Source organism: Sminthopsis crassicaudata, chromosome 3 (assembly GCF_048593235.1).
Source record: "Sminthopsis crassicaudata isolate SCR6 chromosome 3, ASM4859323v1, whole genome shotgun sequence".
In the NCBI taxonomy this organism is placed as follows: Eukaryota; Metazoa; Chordata; class Mammalia; order Dasyuromorphia; family Dasyuridae; genus Sminthopsis; species Sminthopsis crassicaudata.
In genome coordinates this window covers 357232643-357255923 of record NC_133619.1, presented here as the reverse complement: position 1 = coordinate 357255923, position 23281 = coordinate 357232643, and the positions used below count along the sequence as shown (strand labels likewise).

Genomic DNA, 23281 nt, shown 5'->3' with positions numbered 1-23281 from the left:
TTTTGATGAGGAGCATGGTTATGATGATGGTCATGATAATGATTCAGCATGTTAATCTAAGCCATATGCCTATATAACTGATTCTACCAATCCACCGATCTACTTGAAGTTCTTCATTTCTAATATTTTCTCTTCTGTTTTCATGACTTTGTGAAGAAACTTTTTCATGCCTGACATACTTTCAATCCTTTCCTGTAATTTTTGAAATCGTAAACTGTCTTAAACTGTCAGTGGGAAAAATGGAGCAACAATTAAACATGATTCTTTCATAAATTTTTATGCATAATGCCTCAGAATACTATAATTATAAATCCTGATGGTGGTTTCCAGATATTAAAATATATTATTATTGAGTTACAAAGCTTTAGAATGAGGAGATACCAGACCTCTGAATTAACACTGTTCTATTAATAACATTTCAAAGTGTGAAAAATGGCATGGTTTTATTCATATTCCCAAATGAATATGATCCACTATTGTGGAGTAATAATATTAGCATTCATCCTTATCTATATAAATAGATAGGTCTCCCTCAAATCACATATCATCTCCTCTAACATATTTGCATATTTGCAAATCAAATCATTTGAAAGATACTTATCGAAGATTCTCACTAATTTTGCGAATCTTACTTCCACCAAATTTAATTTCTTATTTCCTTCTCTGATTCAATGTCTTGTTCTCCTCTAGTCTCAGACTCATCAGGTCTTTTTATATTCAAGTAAATAGAATTTATTTATCAATAACTTTAAAATCTAGTATTATTTATAGTCAAATTTGGAAGCTAGTTTCCTACTTTAGGTAGGTAATACATTATGTTCTTGATGCTTTAAATGAGGCAAGTCAGAGAGATTTTTGTCTTTCCCCAGTTCCTTCAGTTGAAAAAGTTTTAAGGTAGGACTAGACACCATAATCTCTTACAACAATTCTCTTTTCCCTGTTAGATGATACAATAAATACAATCAATCTGGCTCAGCAGCTACTATATAGATGTGCAAATATTTAAGATATTCAAAATCTTTATTATATTCTTTTTGAATTTATTTTTAAAAAATTTTATTTCCCCTAGTTTCACATAACAAAAAAAAACATTTATTATGGTTATACATGTACATTCTTTTTTATATATTTTCTTATGAATAATTTTGGGAAAAAAATCAGAACAAAAAAAAATGAGAGGAAAAATGCAGAAGAGGAAAAAAGAAAGTAAATACTTCATTTGTTGATTTACATTCTGTCTCCCTATTTCTCTCTCTGTATGTGAGTGGAGTAGTAAGTGATGAGTGGATTTTTTCAGGCCTTTCTAAAATAATTTGTTCATTATTTTTATAGAAAATTAATATTTCATTACTTTTCCATACCATACTTTATCCAGCCAGTCCTCAAATTGATGGGCATCTATTTCCAATTCTCTGCCTCCACAAAAAGAGCTGTTGCAATTTTTTTTTTTTGTATATGTGCATCTTTCTTTTCCCTCTTTTATGATTTCTTTGGAATCCATACCCAGCAGTGCCACTATTGTATTGAATGATATTCACAATTTTATAGCTGTTAGGAACTATAGCATAGTTTCAAATTTTTCTCCAGTATTGTTGAATCATTTTACAATTCCGCTAAGAATGCATTATATCCCAGTTTCCCCACAGCTCCTCTAATATTTAGCATTTTCTTTTCCTGTCATTTTAACCAGTATGCTAAGAGTTAGATAGTATCTCAGAGTTGTTTTAATTGGCATTACTCTAATCAATAATGATATTTATTATATTCTAAGGATTTCAAAATTAACCTCCCTTCATAATCTATTATTAAATTTTAATTTGTTTCCTTCTCCCCTGATGGTCAAGAAAGTTTTCCTCATGTCCAGTTGACATATTTTTATTTCCATTTAAGCTCATTTCCTCTTCTGTGCCTCCTCCCAAATCCACAGAGATGAAATACAAAGTGTCAACTCATAATAATATCACAGGAATTACAGATGAAAGGATGGATGAGACCTCACTGGGCCTCTACTTTGTCCACATCATTTTAAACTATTTACCCATTGTAAAACAGATAGGAATTTGGACGCAAACACAGTATTTGAATACATGCTGTCTTCTTCCCAAGTTATTTGTCTTTCCATCATCCCCTAATGTCTTTATAGTGACTATTTTTTGCCTTTGTAAATATCTGCCATGAGTCAGATCACTTTTTAAAATGGAAAAAGGAAAGTTATTATTATTAGCCAGATTGAGTGTTCCTAAGAGTCCAACCATAGAAACAAATAGCATTAGGAATCAAGGTACATTAATTTCCTTATTGATGTTACTATAAGGGGTTCTTTTGTCTGTTTTTGTGTGTTTGTTTTTTTTTTTTTTTTAATCCCCAATACTTATTTCACTGCTGGCACAGAGTAATGCATTTATTTATTTAATATTTATTAATTAATAGATATTTACTGCTGTCTAACTGGCATATATCATGAGAAAATATAATTCCATATATAAGAAAAGATGAAGACATCCATTGTGTCATATTTAAAATGAGCACCATAAAAAGAAGAGCCATGAGGAGAAAATCATAATCTCTTAGTTTTCTATACCAGAAGTTTCATAGAGAAAAGCACTAAGATGTTATTTTCCTTTTCCAAAGCCAGAATACCATTAAATTAATTCGATCTTGGAATCCATTGCAGATACTCAGTCACAAGAGAAACCCCAAGTTGGGAAAAAGGGAAATGGGGAGAGACCCATTGATTTAGAAATTTTGCTTAAAGCATAATAGAATTGTTGTGATTTTACCTTGGCTTCTGTTTGGTTTGTATAAGAAGCTAATGTTTAAATGTGAGGTGCATGAAAATACCTGAAAACACAAATGGATTGTAAAAATGAAATCTGACCTTTTAGCCAAGTATTATTGGCTGTTTTTCACAATGTCCTCATTATTTTTTTTTATCATATTTCCCACTGATACAGGAGTAAAAGAGGTTCATTTTAAAGATAAGTCATTAACTGATGGGATTTAACATGAAGGGATGTCAGATTAAGTGACATCCACTTCAAAACTCAACTCATTCCATGACCTGATACAAAGAGTCTGCTAGTCTCATGTGATATTGTAGTGAGCTCCCAACTGTTAATAGTGATTAAACACAAACTACATACTAAAAGCCATTTACAATGGAAAATTATTTGTACTTAACCTGTCCTGTGGGATTACAGCATTCTTCTTTGCCTGACTAGGATCAAATTTGACTTTTAAAAGATGTTATCGATCTATGAAGCAATCCCATGAGGTCAGGAACCTGAAACATTCATAGCTAATACTTCCACTTTACAAAGCTAAGGAAAATCTCTACTGAAGTGATAGTGATGCCAGAGGAAGGAAAAAGGATAGAGTAGCCTTTACCATAAGACTGGGTATAGTTTTACTCCTACAGACATGACCTTAGACATAAGTGAAATTCTGATATTACATTTCCTAATTACTTGAATCTTTGAAATTGCAGTCTTGTCACTTAGTTGTTATTCTACTACTTCAGATAACCAAAGATGTTGCTTTCCTCACCTCTCTCAAGCTAGCTGCAGCATTAGAAATCATGAGACCAAATTGTGAGAATGGGTAACTTTTATTGTTTTATGGATGTTTCTTTCATATTATATCATGTCTCTTTCACAATATAGACTCTATATCATACACAATTAAACCTTCATTTTCCAACATATCAAAACAAAATAAAATAGTAAAGCAATACAATGAACTCATGAGACATCATCCTCTTGCTGTTGATAGTATGGAAATACTTAATTATCTATTCTCTGAATCCAAGACTGATCAGGACTATTTATATTTACATTATGTTGGGATCTTTTGTTTTATTTTTCCCTTCATAATGCCTTTTATTCTGTGTGTGTACATGGGGAGGTGAGACACATGAAACATCTATTCATGTCTATATACATTGTATACACCTATACAACTATATATTTATCTATAAACACATCATATATACTAGTTCTGACCTCCTTTTGCAATGATGGCTATTTCTGGAATTCTATCAATGTGTGGAGATAAAATGCCACAGCATGACAAAAATGAGCAATCAAGAAACAAAAACTCAAAGCCTTACCAGTTCAATAGTTAGATTTAACCTTCAGCCTTTCCCAGAAATTCTGTTCAAAATGGTGTTTCTTCCTTATGGCTCCAATTCTAATTTAAGTAGTCTTTCTATAATATTTTGAATCTTCCAATGAATATCCTACAATATTACATTGCTGATGTTGAAAAATTATCTGTGCATGTTTTGAAAACAAAAAGCTTTAATAAAAAAAAAAAAAAAGAGAGAGAGAGAGAGAGAATTCACCTGACACAAAGCACACCTCATAGTTATCCTATGAGTATATTAAAAAAAAAAGATAATATATCATTTCCAGGTACAATTATGTTGTTTTATATTCTGGTTTTTTTTTTTTTGTTTTTTTTTGTTTGTTTTTTTTTTGTTGTTGTTGTTCTGGAATTTAATTTCAATTAGAAAAATAAATGCTGAAGGTCACAACACTCAACTTGTCAACAAAAATCAACAACAATATTACATTGATGAATAATGGAAACATTCATTGATTAATTGATTGACTCAATCCATGGCTACTAAGACATTATATGAATGTTTTTCCACACAGTGTTACCTGTCCTCTGACCATAATAATTATCCTGCCTCTACTAGAACCTTGATCTCACCATCAGTGGAAATTTATTTAGCAATATGGAAACATCATTGTACTTCCTTCCCCAACTTCCAACCCAGGAAACACAACTTATCCTTAATTCCTTCCTATTAATACATACCATTTAATTCGGGTAAAAAATTCCCCAATTATGACTCTGAGCTAACGCTTCAATTTGCAGCCTTTCAAATGGGGTTATTGGTGGCACTTTTCACATGCATTCTATCATTTATTTCTTTTGATTTCAAATTTTCCACTTTCCTTTATCATTTTATGTATATTGTTCAATATGTTTCACCTGTTTCTGTGTCATATAATTATCTTTTTGTCCTCATTCTTAATCATGAATTATGAAATGTAAAATGAAAGTCTTGAAATACATTATTTCTAATATTTCCTATATTTCTAATATCATAAATGAAATAATATGAGAAATTGGTTAAAAATGACAAAAATATCTAAAGAAATAAAATGTGGTATGATTCATTTTATTCCATAGATCAAACAATACTATTCATGTGAAAAATCTCTGCTTTGAAAGAGCTTAACATTTTTAGACTTAGAAACAAAAAGAAAAAAATGAATAAATAAAAGCAATATATTTTCCTATCCGTCTTATACTACCATTATTTTTCATTATAAGCTTACTTATTGCCACTAATCTTATTCTTCAGTATGATCACAATCGAGCGGCATAAAATGTAAATGTGATAATTATGAGAATGTATTATAATTTAAAAAAAAGATAATTCAAATTCAATGACAGTAAAGACTGATGTGTCTGGGCATGGGATACATAATCTCTAAGGTTCTTTCCAAGTCCATGGAGTCCCAGTGTCTTTTTTTTTTTAAGTTTGTTTTGTTTTGTTGTATCCTGATAGGGGACATTTAATAAAACTGGAATTTAAGAATGTCTCAGGGCAACTGGATGGTGTGGTGGATACAGCATTGGCTTTGAAATCAGAAATAGTTGAGTTCAAATCCCATCTCAGACATTTAATACTTCCTGGTTGTCTGACTCTGGTCGAGTCAATTAACCCCAATTGCCTCACAAAAATGACTTAGACAACAAAATTGTGTAAATCACTGCCTTTTATTTTAATCCAGTAGACAAAGAAAATAGAGATAGTAGGATGAAAATATATATTTTACACCAAAATTATAAGATTTACTTATGATTATTTACATTTAAAGTAGTTTTCCACAAATCAGAGAAAGAAAATATATATTATCTTTATATACATATTGTTCTGCTTCTTAATAATCTCAGCTACTAAGAAGATAGAATACTGGACATAGGAGTTGGGAAGACATGAGTTCAAATCCTAATTCTGATATTTAATAGCTGTGTGATCATATACATACTACTTAAGCTATCATTCTGAGGTTTATCATATGTGAAATTGAGGTAATAGGAATTATTTCTCACACAGTTTTTATTAGGATCAAATGAGTAAAGCATTTCATAACCACTAAAGTCCTATATAAATGTTATCCTTATTTTTAGTTTTTAGACACTTTCATTATTATTAGGGAATTTGCTATGAGTTCTAGATCCAGACTGAATTACTGACTGAATTTAACTTTGGTTGAGGAACCTAGCTAGAGGAATATTGTATTCCCAATACTTGTCCCATACTTGTAATAATTGCCAAGGTGTTAGAGATAAAGGAACACTATGGTTTTATTAGCAATGTTCTGGTCTTAGAAAGATGAACTGTTGTTGAATTACGTCCAACTCTTCATCATTGTATTTTTGGGTTTTCTTGGCAAAGATGCTGAAGTGTGTGCCATTTCCTTCTTCAGCTGATTTTATAGGTGAGAAAATAAAGGCAAACACGATTCAATGATTTGACAAAAGTCACATAGCAAGTATTATGTCTGGGGCCTGATTTGAATTTGATTCTTTCTGACTCCAGCCACACTGAACCATTTAGATGTAATTTTGAATCCTGTGTCTATCACTTACTATCCTTGTGACTTCCAGAATCATTAAATATCTCTAGTTCTCATATTATTTATTTGAAAAATGTAAAACGTTTGTATTAGATTAATGTTAAATTCTATTATAACTCTAAATCCAAGGTTCAGTAATCTACACAAAGGAAGAAAAAAGTCATGAGAACAGAAAAGAATGATGTTATCAAGTATCGCCAACCCAATAGTGGTAGCACTGTTTAAAAAAAAAAAAAAAAAAAAAAATTCTTGATCAGGAACCCAACCAGGTAATGTAGTGGAAAAGGAAGAATTATTGGGAACTGGTATTTTCCACTATTATTCTCTTATCATTCCCTTAATCCTTATCGCTCTGTGTTTGTGGTGATAGGTAATTCTCTTGCCAAATAAACATCTGTTATATGCAGAGTCATCTCTGGTATTCAGCTAATCTGGTCTATTGCCCCAGGCCTTGAGCTTTGGGAAGCTCTCACATAGCTAACAGCTGGACAGCAGCTAAGGGAGGCAGCTGGTAGGAGAGAACAAGATCACTCAGCCAGCTGGTTCCAGAAAACACCTGAAAGTCATATTAATTTAGTCAGTCCACAAATCGTAAATGCCACTGTTTCATCCTGCCCCTGTTATTAAGGTAGCAGATAGTCTTCCCTTATCTATATGCTTTTCTCACTTCTTCTACCTAAGGAGTCCCTTTAGCTTTATTTTAAACCAATTTCATTTTTACTTAAAAATGGAAGTGGTCTTTTCCAGGCATCTATTTTGAAGCCTGAGGGCATAGAGTTGGCCAGATAAATCTGAAAGATTTAGCTCAGGAGTAACTTTGTCCCAAAGAATTTTTTTATTAAAAACCAAACCAAACCAAACCAAACCAAACCCCCCCCCCCCAAAAAAAAAAAAAAAAAAAAAAAAAAAAAAAAAAAACAAAGAGAAGGATCCAGGAGAGTTTTCAGATTGTGTGTACTTGTGTAAAGGAAAGAAATTAAACACACACACACACACACACACACACACACACACACACACACACATATATATATGCATACATTGCTATTTTTGAATTCAAAATAATAATAAAATTGAATTTTGCCTGGGATAAATGTAGTGTTCAACCTGGGCAAAATATTGGAGATTGCTAGAACTTTAAATTTAAATTGAAGGTCGGTGATGAGTATTAAATGATGAGTAATAAATGATGAGTAAACAAAGATGGATCAGTTACTTTTCTCTCTCTCCTTCCTTCCCCAAAGTAACCAATGGCAGGTTCGGCAGCAAAGGAATTTGCTACTTAATGCTGTATAGAAACATAGTCTTTATTGATTAGAATGGAAACACTGGAGAGCTGGTGGGCAAAATGGCTGCATGGTACAAGGCCATTTGCAAAGAGAAGATTCCCGTTCTCTCTTTTTATGCAGTGATGTAAGGAAGTTCCTGAGAGTGATGTAATAAGATAAGGATTCTCTTGTTATCTTTTGAGTAGAGACAGAATTCTCTTCCCAAAAAGAATTTCCTGATGCCATTTGGTCCATCTGAGCAGATTAGAATGGGGGCTGTAAAACCCTGGCCACCTCAGATAGCCCAAACTAGTTTGACCAGATCTTGTATCAAAGGTCCAAGTCCCAAAGGAAGTTGGAGATCAAACAAAGAATACCAAGGGGCTACCGCCCTCAACAGTTAGTATTTGATCTCTGCCAGAAAGAACATGTAGTCTGAGAAGGGCAAATGTCAATAATCTGTCAGCAAGCTGGGACAAGAACAAAATGGCCAAACAGGTGGAGGTAGCTGTTATTGTGTCATAATGTTCTCAGCATGATGCAAATGAATGAATGAATGAAAGAATCATCACAGCAAATTGCTTCTTTAAAAACGGAATACAGAAAACCACTTTTAACTGAAATCTTTCCTATTCAGTCAACTGATTAACACAGTAAAGTCAGATATGTTAGTTTGACATGATTACTGAGGTCAGGTAGCACTTAATCCACAAGTAAATTATTATTATTGTTATTATTATTATTATTATTATTAAATCATAGAGGATATCTAATACAGACCTTTCCTCAGGACTAGGAAATGCATTTTAATAAAGAAAAATTTTACACACCCTATATTTTCATACTAAATTGCAACATTCTAAGCCAGTAGCTCTTTCCCCATAATACTTGGTAACTAGAGTTTCTTTATTATCAAAAATCTTTATTTCTGTTCTATTATTATCATTGAGACAAAATTTAATATTCCCAAAGAAATAAGCACAGTGCACTTTCTGAATGCATTATTCAGCATTCAAGCACTGCATTCAAAACCATCTCTTCCCAAGGATTAAATAAAATCTCATTAGCATCTCCCTCATTGTAGGATTATAGAAAATCTCAATGTGACAAAGAATCATTTTATTTTCTTCAGTAATAATAATCATACCTTTCTTTCCAAAATGACCATCCCTGTCAATTGTGTGAATACAGGTTTTTAAATTGGTAAATGAATCACTATATAACCAAAGTTAGTTGCTCTATATCAATCAAGCAAACAAACCAAGCAAACAATAGTGATCAGAATTAGGCTATTTATCAAATCCTTTTCCTAAACCCCCCCTTAATCCTTTAGGAAAAGGAGATAAAGCACAATCAAATCACAAGCTCAATTTAGGATTTAGAAAATAAAGACCATTCTAAGTGGATATTGCACTGGTCAATCTCAACATCTTATCCATTTATATAATCATCTAGACATAAGAGTTATGTTCAGAATGATGATTCTGAGGTCCTATAAGCAAATTTACATATATAAATTTATATATATAAATGGAGAATTTGAGAGTTCAAAGGGACTTAAAGGATAATCTATTTCAGTATTTATCAAATCAAAATAAATCTTTGTTAGAAATGATATTGTAGCTTTAAAAATATTTAATATTTTAATATTTCAAAGAAAAGAGAAATTGTCATTTTGTGAAAGAAATGATATCAGTTTCATTGTACTCTATTTACTATTCATAGAGCATGGAGAGGTGAATTAAGGCTTAAGTTAAATACTTCTAAAATTTTGACTTTCAAATACTTGAATATGCCCTATCACAATAGAGTTGTTTTCCTTTCACTGGAGGTCTATAAGCAGAGGCTAACTTGTGGCATATGTTTTATAGAAGATATGTGTTCAAGTTTGTATTGATCTAATCAATACACCGAGGTCATTTCCCAATATGAGATACTATGATTCTAGGCTAAAATAACATAGAGATATTGTCAGCATATTGGATTAAAAAAGAACTTCTTTGGACCTCCTAGTTCACAAATTCAAAATCATGTGGAAACTCCCATTCCTTCTAATTGGCCCAGTTGTATGTGCATCTCTTTTTCCCTCTCTCCCTCCTTTCTTCCTCTCTTTCTCTTCTTTATCTTGTCTCTGTCTTTCACTCACATTAGGACACTACAATTTTCCCTAGCACCAAAATACTTTCTAAAAGAGGATTTTTGCCTAGTCTAGCTCAATATAATAATCCAGACAATTATTGTCAATCAATTCTTTGGGAATTATTGAGTAAATACTCAATCAAAACAAAGAAGTAGAAACTCCCTTATCAAGCTTGTAAAATACTGGAAAAGAAAATTCTTACATCCATGAAATGATTAGAAAATAGTGCTGTTGAACAACTAAGCTTAACTATACTTTCCTTACAATCTGTGTAACCATAGGCAAGTTACTTAATGTCTATTTTTCCCATCCATAAAACATGGGGATTGTGTTATATAATCCTAGCTTTAAATGTAATGACCCATGGTTCCCTGAACCTGTGGTTAATGTGCCATTGGAATTCTGTGAAAAGAGAACTCATTGTAGCCTAAAATAACAGAGAAGATTTTATAAAGGAAGTGAAATTTTGTTGAGGGTTTAAAAAATGCCGAATTTTAGGATTAATGGAAAGAAAGAGAGTATTCAAGTCTGGAAAAATTCATGACCCTAAAAATGCAAGTGAGACTGAGTTTGGTGGGAAAAAAGAATAAAATTATTATCTTGAATGATAGGTTATATTCAGGACTATTAGGTCATATGTTGGCCCTATCAGATAGAGAGGGTAAAATTTTAGGTAAGCATTCAATATCTCTGTATCAGAGATATTGACATTATTGTCAATAATGGATTTTTAAAAACTAATATAGAAAGTTTCAATAGCATGAATTGAAGAAGATGAAGCTAGATACCAGGAAATTCAGTCAGGAAACTATAATAATAATTCTAATAGGATACTCTAATGATATGAAAAGAATGGTGGCAGTGGAAAGAGAAAGGAAAAGATTTATTTGTGAAATATTGAAATATTGTAGAGATGTAATCTATCTAGACTTCCTATTTAAAAAAGAAAATTCCCAAATGGCAAAAATGTGATGGGGCCATATCTGTCTTTAATAAATCAAATTTGAGTTCAGTACCTTACAGAATTGTGTTTGACTTACAGACACATGAACAAAGTGTGATTCAAAGGATATGGTGTATAATTTATGAGTGAGAGAAATGATGGCATAAAAGAGAGACCATCTAGGTAATAGGAGAAATAAAACCTGGTCCAGACCATACTATCATGTAATTCCCAAGAGGAAAATCAAAAGTTAGGAAAATTAATAGGAATAACTCTTATTGTTTGCAAAGCTTTCTTGGAAAATTATATGTAATGACAAATACATTATTGATAGTCTTTTCACTGAATAAAGAAAAGTACCAAGACAATGTATACACATATTATGTGTATATCTATACTTATAATTAGAATAAATATGTATCTCTAAAGTAATTAAAGATGTTACTAAAGATGGCCCTACCATCCTTTTATCAATAGGAAAAGGTCTTGAGTATTTCATAATTTAAGTAATTTTTTTGCATTAGTTTACTTGGATTTATATTAACTATGTACTCTCAGTAAAGTCCAATAAGTATAGGAACACTTGGAGTGGTAGTACCTTCCAGTAGTTTGGGGGGGCCTTTTAACTCAGTCTCATCTGAGGAGTAACTCCTCTGGAAAAGTGGCCAGTCACCAGCTGCCAAACACTGAGATATTTCTGTTAGGTAAGCCAGCCTAGTTAAATTAGCCAAGATATTCGGAGGGACAGGAGGCAGTTTGTGGCAGTTAACTGCAATCACCACTTTCATACTGGCTTGCCTCAAGACATCCCAAAATATTTTGATGGATACATCTCAAAACCCTAGATCCAAGAACCTTAGAAAAAGAAATATTTACAATTCAGTACCCTCATCCATCATGGTGAAAAGCAAATTTTGTGGAGGTTCAGCTTAACAAATTCTTCTGTAGGAGCTACAATCAAATATCCTGAAGATCAAGAGAATAATCTTATTATCTTATGATTTGAGATTTTAAAAAAATGAAAATAATATAAATCCACTAATATCTGCTTTGTCCTTTTATCCTAAAGACATGGATAAAATGTCTTTTTTGGGGGAACTTTTCTATCTGACTTGCAATTAATAATTCCATATGTTTGGCCTTCTCCAATAGAATGTGAAGTTCTTGAGAACTGGGATTGTCTTACTTTCTATTTATATTCTCAGTATTTATCACAGAACTTTTCATAAAACAATTAATAGATGTTTTATTCATTCAACATTTGGCACATCTTTTAAGATACTTCTTTTATTTTTATATCATTTAAATCCTATCCCATTCCTCCTCTCCCTATTTCCCACTTACTGAGAGATATCATAACAAAACAATTTGAAAAAAATACAAAAAAAATGTTTTTTTAATCCAATCAGCAAAATTAATCAATGCATAGAAAGAATCTGAGAATACATGTAGCTCTCCATATGATACATTCTTTTCTCTACAAAGTAATACAAGGAAGTATCTTTTCCTATTTCATTTTTTAAGAGCTCAAAAAATTCCTTGTGTTTCATTCCCTTCTTTAAATTTATTTGGCAAGAAAATGTAAGGAAGGTTCAACCTTTGCCTAAGATTAGAAACTTGATTAATAGTTGGAAATTTATCCCAAAGTAGCAGATTGAAAGGATTGGTTAAAAAGTAATTGTACTCATATAAGGAAAAAGGGAGTAGCTGAAATCTGAAAAAGTTTGGTGAAAATTAGGAGAAAACAAACTCTCACAAGGAGAGCAGTTTGTCTTATAACATTTCTGAGTCGGTGACCCTAGCAGATGATACCCAAGATCTGAGATAAACCTAGGGATAGAAAGGAAGGCTCAATAACCTGATTTCTTTGCACAGAGTCCATTTCATCAGTCATTTCTACTCCAAAGCACTTCACTGAGGATAAGGGATATACAAAATTTATCTATAACCCCAAGATTTAGCATTGATTTGGTCCAAGACCATAAATGTGGACTATATAGCATCAAAGAAAGGTCTTGAACCCAGGTCTTCTTGATTTCAAGGCTGGCTCGGTATATATTATAATATCTTTATAGCACCTAATTACCAGAAAAAGAAAAAAAGGACATAGGAAGTAAAAACCCTGTTACTCTAAAAGAGTGGTATGTCTATCATCCATTAAGAACCTTAGCAGCTTGGGAACATTATGTGCTACTATGTGGTGACACCACTTCCCAGCTCCCAAAGAGTATTTCTTCCATGCTGCTTTTATATAGCAAAATTTGCAAGGCTTGCTCCAGGGGGAAATTCCTTGTAAGAGCTCAGCATGACCATAGTTCTATTATGAAAGACATCAAATCATAAAAATGTATAGTTATCCATAAACTTCCTTTATTTGGTTTCAGATTTATACAGTGCTTTTCATTTAGTAAAGCACTTTCTTAAAGACAATCTCCTAAAATAAATAAAGTAAGGATTATCCACGTTTAACTGATTAGAAAAACAAGCTTAGAGAAGATTTGTGTTAATCCTATCATCATAACAGTAGAGAATGGTGGATCCTTATCTAACTTCAGTGGTCTATATTGCCTGTAAAATTTTTCTTACAAAATCTTCTGTGTGTCTCTAAGCTCCAATCACTGGCAATATTTATGGAATTCCATAAAGCAAATGAAAAGTCCTTTAGATAAAGAAAAGGAAATAAGTTGTAGACATGTTTTATTATAAACATAAGAAAGTAGTCTGATATTTTATAAGAAAAATTATAGTTGATTGCCTACTTTGCAAAATGCTGAGCCCATGTATATATATATATATATATATATATATATATATATATATATATGTATGTATCTATATATCTATGTATATATCTATATGCACAGACACACATACATATATTACTTCAGACTTTGCTGTGCTTTATAAAGAATAGACATTCAGTAAATATTCTTTTAAAATATCATTCCCCTAGTGCATATAAAATATTTAATTTATAGGAAATATCAATTTGTGTACAAATTTCTAGGAATATATTTATTAAATAAAAAATATTTTCTAGAAATCTACAGCTCTTGCCCTTAAGGATCTTAAAAACTAAATTAAGTTTTAAGAGTTTCATGATTGGAGGATGGTGTATTTCTTCTGGCTACAATATAAGATGCATTTTAAAAGGACACATATAATGATAGAGGAGAAAGTTTCTAATAAAGAATTATTTTAAAAAATCTATTCACAGAAAAACAAAGTCTAAGAAAACATGCTTTAATTCTTTAAAATCATCAATAATATTCTTGAAATAAGAAAACCTCTTCCAAGTGGATAAAAATTATTTTTAGAAAAAATAGTAAATAAAAGGAATAACTTTCCCTTTCATTCATATTTTTACCTCATCTAGAATTATAAGATTACAGAATTGATCCAAATTTCAACATTTATATATACCAAATATTATGTCTTACAGATGAAGCTGAGAGTTGCGGCAACTTGCTCACATTCATACAGCTAATTAGCAAACCTGAGAACCCAATTAACTTTTCATATATCCAGCTCACCTCTGTATCCCTTTCAGTTCTTATTTCCTTTTTTTCTTTTTAAAGGTTTCTAGAATTTTACCTGCCTCTTTTGGCATCCTTTGTATATTACATTTGTTTCCTTGGCAAATAATTTAACTCATTTATTTTTAAATCTTTGACCATTGTTATTTGTATACTTTGCTCTTGCCTAGGGTATAAGTTTCTTGAAATAGAACATAATTATTATTTTTAAAGATATCTATAATGTCTATTTTCTATACTCTTAGGATCTAATTTGACATTAAGGATATAATTGATAGTCAACACCATTGCTACTATCTTCATCAACAGATATTTTAGTAGAAAATCTAGTTAATCAAAGTTGATTTCCTGGATCCTGAGACAATATATATATATATATATATATATATATATATATATATATTTATTCAGGAGGGTTTTATTACTCTTCATGAACATTCTTTGTTTTCCAGCCAAACCAAATAATTATTTCACTATTTTTCTCTTTTCTTCTTCCCTTGTGTGTTCATAAAGATCATCTCCCAAGTCACAACTGGACTTCCTGTTTCTGAGGAAGGACTTCAACCCAGAATTTTCTGATTTGAAGTTTTAAATTCTGTCCATTTTCTGTACAGCTGTCAGTTTCACAGTTCTACCCCATTTCTATTTTTCAGATTAGGTTGTTGATTACTTCATAACCCATTATGTGTCTCATCTACCTTTATATATGATAGGGGTTTTACACACACACACACACACACACACACACACACACACACACACACACAGCAAAGTGAACAATTGTGGTATTCTACATACCATCTCATTGCCCAGATTATAATTTTAGGCCACTGTTTTGACCATAGGACACATTTACAATGTGATATTTAAAACCTAATTTTCACATTATCACACAAATAGGATAAAACATATTTTTTTTCATTGTTAAAAAGAATAAAAAACAATCACCGAGAAGCTATCATTCAGTTCAAGTTTAAAAAGTGTTTTGTCAGCACTTGAAACAATGTGCTTGTTTTGGATTCCTTCCACCACTGCTTAGTCTGCCTCAGACCACAGAAAATGTATTTCTGTCAGAGAGACCACCCCACTGACCTTCCTTCCCATTTATAAATGCTTCAACCAAGTCACATACAAGTTGATTTGCAATATATCTTGTCTTCTCCACCTTTGTGAGTGATCCATCCACTAATGATAGACACAAAAGGTTATCCTCATTCAAAATAGGGCATGTGCTTGTTTGGGGGTAAGGAGGGAATGTCATTGCTGCCAATCCTCTACCCCCTGCCCAAACACATCAGGAATGAAACAATGAGCCTCATGGTATGCTTAGCTGATGCTTAGCATTGATTTGTTGTGGCTAAAATTTTCTCTCTCCAAATATTAAGATAGACAGGAGAATGCAGCTTAGGTTTGACACTGTGCCCTGTGGAAGCTCCATTTAGTGAAAAGATACAATAGAATCTTTTAAAGCACTGCCAAATATTGAATGAGGTTCAGTTTTGCGAGACTTTCCCTATTTGCATTCCTTGGACATGGCTTGGGTCAGCTATACATTAATGTGATAAACAGGCAGAAAATATAGTGGAAAGAACACTGCATTTGGAGGCTTACCTTTATTGTGTGAATATGAATCAGACATATTACCTCTCAGCCTTGATTTCCTCATCTGCAAAATGAGCACAATTATATTGTATGCTGCCAAATTACCCAGATAATGTGACTTTGTCAGGAAAAAATCAGTAATCTAGAATGTTTTAGCTATATTGATGAGTAATTGTGATGATATTGCAGGCGTCTTCAGGTGATCATTGCACAATGTTTCATTAAAAAAACTTCATAGCATTATGTTCTAACAGCATTCTCCACTATAGAGACTTTACCTCAAATAGTTTCCAGTTTCCCCTCTCTTATATTCTCATCATTTCAAGGAAGGTATAGTTTAATTATTAATTGGATACCTACTGCTAGAGAAGAAAACTTAGGAAAATTCTCTCTACATGGGATATCCATGCCCTGTCTGCAGATGACTTCCTGCCTTCAAGAGGTATACGTAAGCATGTGTGCTTGTTGCTCCGAGAAAGAAAAAATGAGTAAGAGCTTCACATTCCCCTTTTTAATTTTAACTAGCATATAATGAAGTTTTCTCTTCAAACCCAACTCTCTTACAAAAGTCCTCTATCAATGGGAAGTACAGCATCATAATTTTAGTCACTCAGGTTTGAAACCTCTGTGTCATCTTCACTTCCTCAATTTCACCCCCCCCACACACACATACACACACACACACAGAAAATCAGTTGCCAATTAAAAAAAAAAATTCTATTTCCACAACATCTTCCACAGGCACGCCCTTCTCTCTATTCAGATAGCCATCTCTGGTCTTTTCTTTTGCACCTTTATTTTTTGTCTCACTATCTCTCTTTTCCAACTTCAATTGATCACCATTGCTACAATAATTATACGTATTGAAGATATTTCAGGAAAACAAGGGAAGATCTGTGTTCCTTAAACATCTCCTTTCTGCCAATTCCCTGGATGATGCTTAACATCTTTACTTAGAAATTCATTACTTTGACTCAATACATGAATTTAAATTTTAATATACTCCGAAGAAGGATCACAGGTAAACCACCACAACCAGGCAAATTATGTTCTCAAAGGATATATGATGTATGAAATAATGAATTCCTGAGGAGGATAATATTTATGGGATAAATTACCAGAAAGGGTACCTCCAAAAACTGAACAGTATGCAGAAAAGATGTGTCCAGTGACACTAACAATAAACTTTGAAAACTTCTTAGGCTAATCTAAAGCTAGTCTTGTCTATCATTTTCTCCCATACGTCTCAAACTTCTTTCCTTATAATTTTCTTGTATTAAGATTCAACATAGAATAGTGGATTGAGATCTGGTCTCCAGGCCAGGAAGATATGAATTCAAATGCTACTTCTGATAAATACTTGATATTAAACCTGAGGAAGTCACAACTCATGAGTTCCTTAAGTAATACTCCAAGGCCATAAGTTTCAGAGGCAGCACTTATTTATGTTGGTAGAGGAGTTTCCTCACCAGGGAATTCTTGATGCCAATAGTTGTTAATAGTTTTTGGTCTCAAGATCACTTTTTGCTCTTTTTAATTTTAATTTTTATGTTTATTAATTATTTTATATTCATTTATTTAAGTTCTTAATTTTATCCTTCCTTCCCTTTAGCTCCTCCCTCACTTATTGAGAAGTCAAGCACATTACACCTATCAAACATGTAGTAAATATATATTTTTATATTACCCATATTTTACCCCAAAAGAAAGAAAAATAAATTGTGTGTGTGTGTGTGTGTGTGTGTGTGTGTGTGTGTGTGTGTATGTGTGTGTGTGTGTGCGTACACTTTGCTCTGAGTTTACCAGTTTTCTCTATGGAGAATAGGTAAGATATTTTATCATGAATCCTTTAAGATTGTCATAAACAATTTTATTTTTATTTATAAATTATTTACTTCTAATATTCAGAGTAATTAATCCTAATGGTATGTATTAAATCATTTCTTGATTTTTCCCAAACTATCCAAACTAATTCATTCTGCAAATAGAGAAATACTCCTTTTTATCCCCAATAGTATTTTATTTTTCTAAATATTTGTACAAATAGTCTTCATTTCATTCATTCATTTCATTCATGAATTCAACATTCATTTTTGTAAAATTGTGTTCCAAACTTTCTTTACCCCCTTTCTTTATCCCCATTCTTACCAAGATATGAAGCAATCCCACATAGGTTAGATATATGCAATTCTTTTAAACATATTTCCATATTTATTATCTTGTGCAAGAAAAATCCAATCAAAAGGGGAAAATCACAAGAAAGGAAAAAAAAATCAAGCAAGCAAGCAACAAGAAGAAAAAAAAGGGCAAAATGCCTGGATCTATATTCAGTTTCCATAGTTCTCTCTCTGGATGGGGATGGCATTTTCCATTCCAAGGCTATTAGAATTACTTCGAAGATAATTTTATGAATCAAAGTAGTAAAATTTATTATAATCGATTGTAATTATAATATTAATGTTACTATATATACTATTCTCATTCTGCTCACTTCATTTTGCATCAGTTCATAGAAGTCCTCCCAAAGTTTTTCTGAAACCATCCTTCTCATTTCTTCTGACACAAAAATATTCTATTTCTATCATATATTAAGCTTGATTAGTCATTCACTGATTGATTAATTTTCTCTCAAATTTCCAATCCATTGCAATTACAAAAGGAGCTTCTGTAAATATTTTTGTTCATATGATCCTTTTCCTTTGTAATACAAAAGAACTTTTTCATTTTTAACAATTTTGAAAACCACACCCAAAGTGTACTTGTCTATATGTGTTCCATTAGTCTATATTTACTATATCAAAAATTAAAATATTTTAGTATTATTATTAATATAACATTAGACTTGTTATTAACCTGAAAGGATTTCAGGGACATACCCAGAGGTGTTTTTTTTTTTTTTTTTCATTATAAGAATACTCCATTTATTCCAATACTCTCTAGTGTTGTTTTATTGTTCCACTTAATTTATTAATTTTTACTACACATTGCTTTACGAATCATGTTGAGAGAGAAAAATCAGAGCAAAAGGGAAAAACATTCAATCACCAATAGTTCTTTTTCTGGATGCAAATGGAATTTTCTGTCCAAAGCCAATTAAGTTTGCTTAGGATCACTGACCCACTGAGATAAACCAAGTCTTTTAAAGTTGATCATAACGCATCCTTGCTGTTATTGTATACAATGAATTCCTGCTTCTGTTTGTTTTGCTCAGCATCATTTGGTGTAAATAGTTTCAGACCTTTCTAAAATCAACTTGCTCATCATTTTATTATAGAACAATAATAATCAGTTACCTTAATGTACCACAACTTGCTCAACCATTCACTATTTGATGGACATCTACTCATTTTTAAACTCTTTGCTACCACAAAATGAGCTGCTACAAACATTTTTGCACAAGTGTGTCCTTTTCCTTCCTTTATGATTATCTGGGATACAGACCCACTAATGGCACTGCTGGGTCTTTTTGACTTTATTTTGTTATGGTATGTGAGATGTAAGTCTATTTTGAGTTTTCCAGTTTTCTCAGCAATTTTTGTCAAATAGTGAGTTCTTATTCCAGAAGCTAGAGTTTAGTGGTTTATAAAAAAACTAGATTACTATAGGCCTGAATTATTGTGTTGTGTATTTAATCAATTTATTATATAAAATAATTTTTGCAGTTTGATTGGTATGACACTGAACACATAGACATGTTTAAGTAGAATTGTCATTTTTATTATATTACTTAGCCTATCCATGAACAATTCATATTTTTTCCAATTGTTTAGATCTGACTTTATTTGTATAAGATGTGTCTTGTAATTGTGTTCACATAGTTCTTGGATTTGTCTTGGCAGGTAGACATCCAAATATTTTATTTTGTCTACATTATTTTAAATGGAATTTCTATTTCTATCTCTTGTTGATAGGCTTTGTCATTAATATATAAGAAATGCTGATGATTTAGGTGGTTTTATTTTATATCCTACAACTTTGCTAAAGCTGTGAATTATTTCTGGTAGGTTTTTGGATAATTTTCTAGGATTGTATAAGTACATCATCATATCATCTACATAGAGTGATAATTTTATTTCCTCATTGCCTATTCTGATTTATTTTTTTTTCTTATTGCTAAAGCCAACATTTCAAGTACAATGTTGAATAATAGTAGTGATAATGGACATCTGTGTTCCATCCTTGAGTTTATTGGGAATTCATCCAGCTTCTCTTCATTACAAATAATGCTTGACATTAGTTTTAGATAGATACTGTTTATTGTTTTAAGGAAAGTTCCCTTTATCCCTATACTCTCTAGTGGTTTTTAATAGGAATGGATGCTGTGTTTTGTCAAAAGCTTTATATGCATCTGTTGAAATCATCATATGGTCTCTTTTGGTTGTTATTTATATGGTCAATTATGGTAATAGTTTTCCTGATATTGAACCAACCCTGTGTTACTGGTGGTATAAATCCCCACTTGATCATATTTTTTCTTATAATTTGCTTTAATCTATTTGCAAATATTTTATTTAAAATTTTTGCATCAATATTTATTAGGGAGATTTCCCCACAATTTTCTTTCTCTGTTTTTGGTACTTCCTGATTTAAATATCAATCAGCACCAAATTTGTGTCTTAGAATTTGGCAGGATTCCCTCATTCCCTATTTTTCCAAATACTTTACATAATATTGGAATTAATTGTTTGATACAATTCACTTGTGAATATATTTGGTCCTGGAGATTACTTGGTCAATTTTTGTGTAGGTGCCATGTATTGCTGAGAAAAAGTGTATTACAGTTTTCTTCAATGGTCTATCATATCTAGGTTTTCTATGATTCTATTACTTTCCCTGCTTTTTTTTTTTTCTTATTTATTTTGTTGGTTAGATTGGTTTGCTTTTGTGAGGAGAAGGTTGAGGTTTTGCTGTCCTTTTCTTCTTGTAACTGGCTTAAAATCTGCTCTAGGAATTTGGCTGTTCTACCACTTGGTACATATACATTTATTAGTGTTACTGCTTCATTCTTTATGGTACCCTTTATTACATCATATGAAATTTCCTTCTTTATCTCTGTTAATAATATCTATTCTCTGCTCCTGGGTTAAAGAGGGCACTTTCCCAAGCTTCCTATGCAAACTTGAGCCTTGGCTTTGAATACAAGGACCCCTTGTCTTTGCAGGGGAGTAGCGTTGCCTGCTCTTTTCAGAAAACAGCTTGAAAATTTCCCAGAATTTGCCTTCTGAGGTGCTACTGAAGGCTTCCCCATTGAGGGGCTCTATTGGGCCAGGACCGACAATCTTAGGTGCTGATTTGCTATGATTAAGAACCTCTTATCAGCTTTCCCAGAAGCTATCTGAGCTGGGCTCAACAACACTCTTTCCACTCCAGTGAGACTGACCTTTCTTGAAATCCTTCAAGCCTATCTTGAGTTGGAGAGGGGTTTCATTCTGTCAGACTCTGTTCAGAGGCTTGGTTTCCTGTGTTTTTTGAGGGGAACTGGGACTCCAGCAGTTTCCTGCCTGTCTTTTACCATCTTGACTTCATCAGAATTTTAAGGACCATACTTTGACAATGATGGCCCTTTACAAATGAAATCACAAGTCTAATTCCTATCCTTAATCTTAAGCATGCCCATTAAACAATCATCTCCTATAATGCAAATTTTCTCATGTAAACACCATAAAATGTATTGCTCTGATTTCAGATTTAGTAATAAGTCAGGGAAAAGAAATCCCTGTGAACTAGACAAATCAGGCAATCTCCATAAACGTTTTGAATGATGCTTAATATGGAAATAAACCAAGAAGACATTCCAAAAAGAAATAGATGATGAATAAATTCCAGAAGTGGAAATGAAAATAAAATATTACAGGAACATAAGAACCTTTATGTTTAAACTGGGGATCACTGTTTCTGAATCAGAAAGTTGGAGTCTGAATTAAATGATCCAGATGTTTGTCTATGATGAGGGCACACTTCTAGGGGGGCAATCTTTTTTATCTGATCTCACTTTCTAGAGAGGAGAATGAGAAGCACCCTTAATTCCTTCACTCTGAAATTTAGTGGAAGTAATGTTTCCAATTTCAAATATTCTGGAGACAAACCAATAACCTGAAATTGGCCTTTCAGTCAAGATTTATGCTCAAAGCATACAAATAATTTCTTGAAATGATTGAAATAGTCTACCATGGTGAATCTAGTTACCAATACAGTTTTTAGATAGATATCTGACTATTGCTATCAATAAGCTTATATTTTTAAAATAAATATCCAAGAAATACAATTTGATTTCTGAAGGGGGATAACTCTTTCTCTGTCTATTTCTCTCTGTGTCTCTCTCTCCTCTCCTCTCCTCACTTTCTCCTCTCTCCTCACTCTCTTCTTCCCTCTCTCTCCTTCCCTGGACCCTCTCTCTCTCTCCTTCTCTTTATGTGTCTGTCTCAGGTGGCACAGCATCAAGACAGAAAGGATTCGTAGGATGTATTCGTTCCTTACATTTAAATGGACAGAAACTTGATCTTGAAGAAAAAGCCAAAGTCACAGCTGGAGTCAAACCTGGATGCCCTGGACACTGCAGCAGTTATGGCAACTTTTGTCACAATGGAGGAAAGTGTGTTGAGAAATATAATGGCTACCTGTGTGACTGTACCAACTCTCCATATGAAGGACCTTTTTGTAAAAAAGGTAAGCTTCATTCTTACTGTTAATAGGATGCCAGCATGCAGCAATAGAAGAACCATTTGGTTCAAATCAGGATACAAAAGTGATACTTCCACCAAACTAGCTGTGTGAAGTTAGGTAAATCATTTAATCTCTCTGTGCCTCAATTAGTTGATACATAAGGCTAAATTAATTTAATTGGCTTAAATTAGGTAGAAGGCATTTTATGAAGAACTAGATAATGAAATAAAGGATGTTATTACTGGCCTATTTCACATAATGTTTGTAAGGATAAAATGTTATAAATTGAGATAGTCATGTAAGTAATTAAAAATACTATTGTTATGCTTATTTCTCCATTTTTAAATTTATGAATCATCCATTTGCTATACTACTATTAACACTCATTTATTAAACATATGGAAAGAGACTTGCAAGATAATAAAATCTATTCTAGAGAAAACTAGGTGAGGTGTCAGCCACTTCATTTC

General features: G+C 32.2%; 1 protein-coding gene across 3 annotated transcripts in view; it reads left to right on the top strand.

Annotated features, from left to right (window-relative positions):
- CNTNAP5 (contactin associated protein family member 5) overlaps positions 1-23281 on the top strand; it is a 949942-nt gene that overhangs the window by 764030 nt on the left and 162631 nt on the right. For all 3 annotated transcript variants that reach the window (XM_074301761.1, XM_074301760.1, XM_074301762.1), the window contains exon 18: positions 22575-22814. In XM_074301761.1, the coding sequence (XP_074157862.1) occupies positions 22575-22814 (240 nt within the window). The remainder of the gene's footprint in view (positions 1-22574; positions 22815-23281) is intronic.